Below are 7513 nucleotides of genomic sequence, written 5' to 3' on the forward strand. Positions count from 1 at the left end.
ATGAATAGAATGCTGACCGAGACTAAGAGGATGATTATTTTTCATTACATTCCGTTCCAAAGAAAGATTTTTTTTGGGATTACAATTTGAACCCTAAATGAGAAATGAAAGCACATTTGATATCATTCCAGCTGTGATATAGAATGATCATGTTCACATTCTTTTAACAGAGGAAATGAAATACAAGAAACAAATAGTTTATTCTTTCATCCAGCTGAGCTGATGTACAATTATCATTAGGCAAATACAGGACTTGGCAGTTTTAACTTTGGCAAAACACGAAAACTCCACCCACATAAACAGTTCGAGATCTCTGAACAATTCAGACTAAGAATTTTTTCACACCCATCGTGTATAACAGCTGAAGAGTGTACATTGCAGAATACAATGATCCCGACATCGGGAATTAAATAATTAATGTGTTCTATTAATGTTACAAAGGAAAAATCTACAAACAGGGTTAGCACAACCACCAAAGCTTATGCAATTGTTGAATGCTTATTAATGGTTATGCTGAACTGTAGTTGAATAACATCCTTTTCCTTCTCTCTTGCCCCCATGTTCTTTTTTTTTTTTCCAATTTTTTTCTTTGTTTTTTTTCCAATCTATGATGAAAGCATCAAATATTCGACATGACTGGTGTCTGAGAATAGACTGCTGAAACAGATCATAGAGTTATAATAGCTAGGCAAGCAGTAGAAGATCTCTTGCGTTTTGAACCCCAGCAAAGCTCTAACTTACCAATTTTTCTCTTGGTTCCAAGGTAGCCTTGACAACTAGATGCACCACAATAGCACTTCACCTCAGGTCCAAATTGCACAAATCTGCACAAGTTATATTTCAAGAACAACTCTCCCGCTAAAGCCAAATGTCGCCCTAATTGCCAATGATCACAACAGGGTTACTGGACAAATAGAAGTGAGATCTACATGTACCTGTAATCATATGTCAATGGTTCTCCAGCTTTAATTGATCGTGCTGCAAACACACCCACCCGTGTCTCCCCCTCAACTTGCCTTCAAGAAAAGCAAATTAAAATGGTTAGACTCAAATAATGTGCAAAATTCAACTCTCACAAGCTGTTTAATTCCAATATCTTCAGCAGATAGATTATATATAATGCGTCAAAGAAATAGGATGCAATATAAAACAACAAGGATAAGCATGGCAGATATCTGTCTAACCACTTCTCCGATCTTGATTACTGTAAAATATAAAAAAAGTGGCAAACATTAATCATACTAACCACTTCTCCAACATGCAGTTGGGATCACAACTGTGATTTAGAAAACGAGAAAAATTCCCCTTGAAGGTGGCATCAATTGTGAAATCTTTCCGAATTTCACACATATAAAAGTTCTGCACACCTCGGTATTTCATGTCCCAGAGCCTTTGTTCACACAAAGCGTCATCAATAACTGAAAGAAAAAGACAACTTTAATTAATATGTGTGATAATGATAAAAAAAATGAACAAGGACTCTTCAATATGTTCATACATATATATAAAAGCAGAAAGGTCAAGAACTGAAACTACCTTCCCCAATATACTCAATTATAAATTCTCCTTTATTGATGGGTTCAGCAGCCTCCACTCCCCAACCACAAAATTCAGTCTGGAAAGGACAAGAATTAACCTTTATGGATAACAGAAATTATTCCCAAAATAAATAAAAAACACCTGAATTTACAAATTTGCAGACTAAAAAGAAACATCCCATAGCAATGTGACGCAAGTTCAGAGGAACATAATTGATGTACTCATACAGCAGGTCTTCTCACCTTAACAATTTTGATCTTCTTCTCCTTACGAAATGGCCTGTTATTGCAACTTTCGGAGCAATGGCAAGCCTTCGAGCAGCTAATATATTGGACCCTAGAAGATTATATGCTGTATGTTAGAACTCTGGAACAAGGCAAGGCAAGGTGCTAAATAATGCAACAAAACTCTTTAATGAATAAATCTGTTAACTGCTGATTCATACAAGAAAATCAAAGATAATTTTTTTAAATATTCATTAGCATCTACTTAGCTATTTTTTGGGATTATTAATTAGAAGATAGGCAGGACATACCTGCACACACAATTCTCAGAGCATTCAGAACTACAACTCGTGCAACCAATATCATCATCAGAATTGTCACGCTTCTTTTTCACCAAGTAAATATCTAATGTCATTTAAGGTTAGCGCACAGATAACTTAAACACATGATTAAAGGGCATTAAAAATGATTATCTGCAAAAATATTGAAACCGTTATCCATCTCACTAAGTAAGAGATACTTGGAATGCAGAAAACACTAAACAAACACAACTGGTTCAAGATAATAAACAGTGTTCATTGGATACTGCGCTTAATGTGCACATATGGAGGTGGCCCAACTTTATTCTCCATCAGATCTTTCCATGTGAGATCGATCTTGAACTCCTCATCAGCATAAGGTAGAGGCAAGCGGCAGAAAACTTCCTAGAAAATTAGGCAGGAGAAAAGGTTAGCCTGTGAAATATACAAATGAAAAGTTTGCTACACAGGTATAAGATCTAATCCATTGTACAGAGCACATTTACAACAGTTTATATTCCAAAATTTGGACCAGCTTATTGAAGATAAATGATACAAGCATGCATGCACTTCACAACTATATCCTTTCTTATTGCATTCAATCTCAAAGATTGTCAATGTAGATATTGCACAGTTTTGGAAGAAGATTGGCTAGGAAAGGAGAAGGTAAAACAAATTACTAATTTTCTTGATCAAGTTTTACTTAATAGAAAATGTCATGAATACTTCACCAATTCAAGCAGACAGCAGCAAAGAGAGCTATTTTTTATGGTTATATGCCTTCTTACATTTACAATCTAGAAGAGCTGGCATTGACAAGTCTCATTCCACATTATGACAACTAGAAGCAAACAAAATGCATATAGAGAACTTTCTGATATCAATTCATTCACCTCTTTTTTCCCACATGATCTAGATAGTGGTTAGTTAAATGTTGGATTAATTCAAAGAGTTGCCTAAGTATACATATTGTCATGTAGAAAGAAGGGATAGTGGGAGGTTTGGGAGCCATGTCACTGGCTACTCCTAGCCTCCTTTTGTCCTACAGCATCATTTTTCTAAATGGACAAGTTAATATATGATTCATGTATCTTGAATTATTAATATAAATAAGTTTAAATGATATAAGATGCAACAATTATCCTGAAAAAGTGTGCAAAAAGTCTGACCTCTATGTCACGTGTTGCCTCTGCATGCTGCTCATTCAACAAATATATAAGTCCTGTCAGCCAGCCTAATCAATGAATAAGAAGGGAGAAATAAAACCTCAACAAAAGCAGTTGAGAGATTGTAAGATAGTTACAATGTCTGACACTAAAAAGTATTTGATTCTCTTTGCCTGTACACATGAGCAGTCTAGATTATTCTAAATATTAATGGCCAAACAGTACCACAAAAAGTTATCATCAATTTTGTGTTGATATAAATTATATGATTAGCACACGAATTTTGTCCCACTCTGCTATATTTGCAAATGTCCCTTGGACAACAACTTGAAAGCAGGCGCAAGGAGATCGGGAATCTGATTAAAAAACAAATCAAGCACAGTTTTGCAAATGGAAACATCTCATGGGATTGGTATTATTGACTGATAAGCTGATATAAATCTTGCTTCAATCCTTTATTGACACCTCTCCCTCACAAAAAACTACCGTAGTTTCAGCGGAAGCATTAAAACTATCACATGCCAAATTTCTCATCTCGTTATTGCAATATCACAGCAAGAGATTGACAAGTAGTTTTCAAAAATAATGATATTAAGTTTAACAGTTCAAACAATTAAATTGCCTCTGAAGTTAATTTTAAAGACTTAAAGGCATGGTGAAAATCTGAATTGATTGCTTATGATCAAGTTTACCACCTGCCAAGAAATTGTAAGTGGATTTGTGAAGTCTAATAAATTTAGCCAACAGTCAATGTGTGGCTCGCAAAGTTCATCAAGCGCATGATATGGCATATCTAAATTCTAAATCTGAAAAATCGTAGTTGAGAAAGAAATCTAACAATTCCAATCAAAAAAGAGAATGAGACAAAAAAGAATGCGGCTCAAATGTAGCGAAATGATATTTCAGTTTGAAGTTGCACATAGGTGACTATCAATTTGATATTACGAGTGAATCAAGCTATGGCATCTGGAGTAAGAGCTCATCATAAGTTTACAATAGAAGCCACTTCATAGCCATTCTATGATTTTAATAGGAAAATGGCAGGCCAGGGTTATAACCACAAGAATCACAACATGATGTCAGAAAGGCCAAAGAACAAGCATGCAATACCAACTAAGGAAAGAAGAAATTGACCTGCTTATCCAGCAGCCATTTAGCAGGATGCCTCCAGCAAACTGCTCGACCTGGTTGGTCTTTCAAATGAATCACTCTGTCTGGCCAAGGTGCACACTTATCATGTGAAGCTATTGTGCATCGCACACATCGCCATTGTAATCTCTGACGGCAAATGAAGCACGCCTGTTGACAACAAGATGCCCCATACATAAGTAACCGAGCAAGTAATTATCAGGAATGACATCAAATTCGTGACATAAAATAAAAATTACATCAGAATCATATATAAAATATCACAAGAAAATCAACTGGGAAACGTGCAAAAACAATCTGCAAATGCAGTAGCAGTATATTATAGGAATCTCCAAGAGAAAAGAAGCATATCATAATGTAGAAAATCGTGATTCTTACATGCTGTGGGCACTTGAAATTTCTTGGATTAGAGATCCCAAGCCTTTCCTTCACACATATAAAATGATACACTCCTCCACAACCACGAACTGAACAAAATACCTCTTCCCCATGATAGATAAACCTATGGCAAGCACGGCATTCAATCTGAAATGAAATTGCAGAAAAATAAAATTAGGGTACATCTGGAACTATTGTGCTTCTGCTTAATTTTAAAAACAAAAGCAGCTAAAGTGTTAGATTTATACCAACTAGCGATTTTGCTGTGGATTCAAATCCACAACACCTCAGTGCTTTGTCCACAACACACCCTTACTCTTACAACAACATAAGCCTCATAAAAAATATATCCTATTTTTCACTTAAAATCTTACTGTCAAGTGCAGGAATAAGTATACCCAACAAAAAGATTCACTGTATATCTTGAAGTTCCCAAGAGATATAAAATTCTTTCAAAGAATTAAACTACAGAGCAAGAAAAATCCAATATCTTTTAATTCTTTCTAATTAAATAAATTGTAATAAACAGAATCAGAATAAACCATTTTCTTGGCGCCGACAAGAAACGGAAGAGAGCAGTTCGACTGTGGGACCCCCAATTCCATCTTCTTCTTCACCCAAGCCGCCACGTGGTCCTCTAAACCGGGAATATTCTTGGCGCCGCGGCACCGTTTCATGACCCTAACGGAATTACCATTTCCGTTAGCACAGACGTTCTCCTCCTCGCCGGTCAAAGCAAGCGTTTTGACCACCGCCGAATCGGAGCCGGGCGACTCCGTGGCTGAGTGAGGAGGAGCCAGTGGCTTCAGAGAAGAGGCGCACCGAGTTAGGGTTAGCGAGGAGGAGGAGGAGGAGAGAGCGAGATTCGCGAGGTCTGGCATTTTCTCTTGATTAATAGAAAATTTAAAAAATAAAAATTGAAAATCCATTAATGCATATATAGAAAGAGAGGGAAAGATAGGCGGGAAAGCCAGGAATTTGTAATTTTGGTAAAAGATTTATGAAATTACGATAATGCCCTTGAGATGTGGGATCCAAGTGGAAGGGGAGCGGTGGAGTTGAATAATGGTATAATTGACAGTTAGTTGCCCTTCGGACTCCCCCACTAGTCTGGTGCCCGTACGGTAGTATTAAATAAGTTGAAAGAAAAAAAAGATAGTTCATTAATAAAGAGAACTGATATTTAACACCAGCGTGACCGGACAAAAATTAAATAGTAGTATTATTGACTGTACATAAGGGTGTACATTCAGATGAGATTGACCTAATCACACCCAATTTAAAATTTATTTCGAAATCGGTTTGATTTGGGTTTCAAGGGTTTAAGACTTGAAGTTTTGAACCCGTTTGCATTCAAAACTCAAAATTAATTAGGTCATATTTTAATTCGCAGTTAACTTTAATCGAACAATCAACACAACGGGTCAAACAAGCAAATTGAAAAAAAAAAAAACCAAAAAAAATTAATATAACCTGTATTTATCTGACCCTAATATTTTCTTCTTCTTCTTCTTCTTCTTCCACTTAGCTGCTGTTGCCGTCCTCCTTTTCTTTCTTCTTCCACTCAGCTGCTGCAGTCGTCCCCCTTTTCTTCTTCTTCTTCTTCTACTTTTCTTCGGCAGCTGCCAAATCCTTCTTCTTCCACCACGGCCAAAGGCTTCTTCTTCTTCTTCTTCTTCTTCTTCTTATTCTTATTCTTCTATGTTAATTGTTTAATACAGTAGTCTTTTTATGATTAATTAGTTAAGTTTTTACGGGATTATGAGAAATTTATTTGTTAGGTAATTGTTATTTGCTTGCAAGTAACCCACAAAAATTTGGACATATATGTTGATGGTTGATGCTTTAATTTACGTGTTCCTCATGTTCTATTCCCCTTCTGCCAAAGACAATGATCCCCGGATGCAATAGTCAGTTACCTTAGTTGCTTATATTTTAAGTCATATTTTCACCAAAGATTGAAAATTATATTCATTGGAACCCTGAATGACACTTAGGGCTCGTTTGGTTGGAGTATAAAGTGACGGGATTAGATATTTTTCTCTAAAATTATGGTAAAGTTGGGTACACACAAGTATTTGTAGGATAAAATTAATAGAGCCCACCATTTAATCCAATACATTATCAAAATTTTATAACAAGGAAATGCTTAGGATAATAATACATAAGCTACCATTTAGCCTATCACTATTTATAGGATAAGAAAGAAAATTTTAAAAATTTCTCACCATCGTTCTCAACACTAAATTCTCTCTTTTGTCGCCAAATCTCCTCTATTCATGTTGTAAGTCTCCTCAGATCTTGACTGAAAAAATTCAATTTATGTCAAATATTTTTTTTTTCATTCTTTTATGTATTTGTTGTAATTATCTTTTTCATTTTTTTGTTCATTCGTTCATACAGTAAATATCTTTTTTCTATATCATTTTAAAATAAATCTAAGATAATTTTGATAAATTAATATGTAAGACATATTATTAGTTACTAGCCAATCACATGGCATAGCAAACTAATCTAATATTGCACCAAACACAAGATAGTATTATATATAATCTAGTGTTATCTAATCAAATTCTATTTTATCCATTCCAATCCAATCCGGCATATCAAACGAGCCTTAAAAGTATAAGTTAATCTTTAAATTTTTTAGATATTTAATACATTGTTAATTAAATTGTATATATATTTTTAAAAAATTATTTTTGTACTAATTTGTTTCTCTCTTTTAAACAAGGATTTGGATTCTCTCCAATTCTAA

At 35.0% G+C, this 7513-nt stretch overlaps 1 protein-coding gene across 2 annotated transcripts; it reads right to left on the minus strand.

Annotated features, from left to right (window-relative positions):
* Nucleotides 1-225: 225 nt before the first annotated feature.
* Nucleotides 226-5654, minus strand: LOC18053727 (histone-lysine N-methyltransferase ASHR3). Of its 2 annotated transcripts, XM_024178621.1 has the most exons (12): nucleotides 5298-5654; nucleotides 4756-4902; nucleotides 4363-4527; nucleotides 3232-3258; nucleotides 2350-2467; nucleotides 2075-2168; nucleotides 1782-1875; nucleotides 1537-1615; nucleotides 1247-1418; nucleotides 936-1016; nucleotides 742-824; nucleotides 226-654 (listed from the first exon to the last, which is right to left on the minus strand). In XM_024178621.1, the coding sequence occupies exons 1-12, from the start codon at nucleotides 5634-5636 to the stop codon at nucleotides 620-622; spliced, it is 1434 nt and encodes a 477-aa protein (XP_024034389.1). In that variant the 5' UTR covers nucleotides 5637-5654; the 3' UTR covers nucleotides 226-619. The 2 variants fall into 2 exon arrangements, with proteins under 2 accessions (XP_024034389.1, XP_024034388.1); XM_024178620.1 differs by having other exon boundaries at nucleotides 226-824.
* Nucleotides 5655-7513: the final 1859 nt, after the last annotated feature.

This window comes from Citrus clementina, unplaced genomic scaffold (genome assembly GCF_000493195.1).
Source record: "Citrus clementina cultivar Clemenules unplaced genomic scaffold, Citrus_clementina_v1.0 scaffold_1, whole genome shotgun sequence".
Lineage (NCBI taxonomy): Eukaryota > Viridiplantae > Streptophyta > Magnoliopsida > Sapindales > Rutaceae > Citrus > Citrus x clementina.

Coding starts and splice junctions, on each gene's coding strand:
- LOC18053727 (XM_024178620.1), bottom strand. CDS start 5,636: ATGCCAGACCTCGCGAATCTCGCTCTCTCCTCCTCCTCCTCCTCGCTA. Junction 2,169..2,349: donor ATATGTGCACATTAAGCGCA/GTATCCAATGAA, acceptor AAATGACATTAG/ATATTTACTTGGTGAAAAAG. Junction 1,876..2,074: donor TCTGAGAATTGTGTGTGCAG/GTATGTCCTGCC, acceptor ATAATCTTCTAG/GGTCCAATATATTAGCTGCT.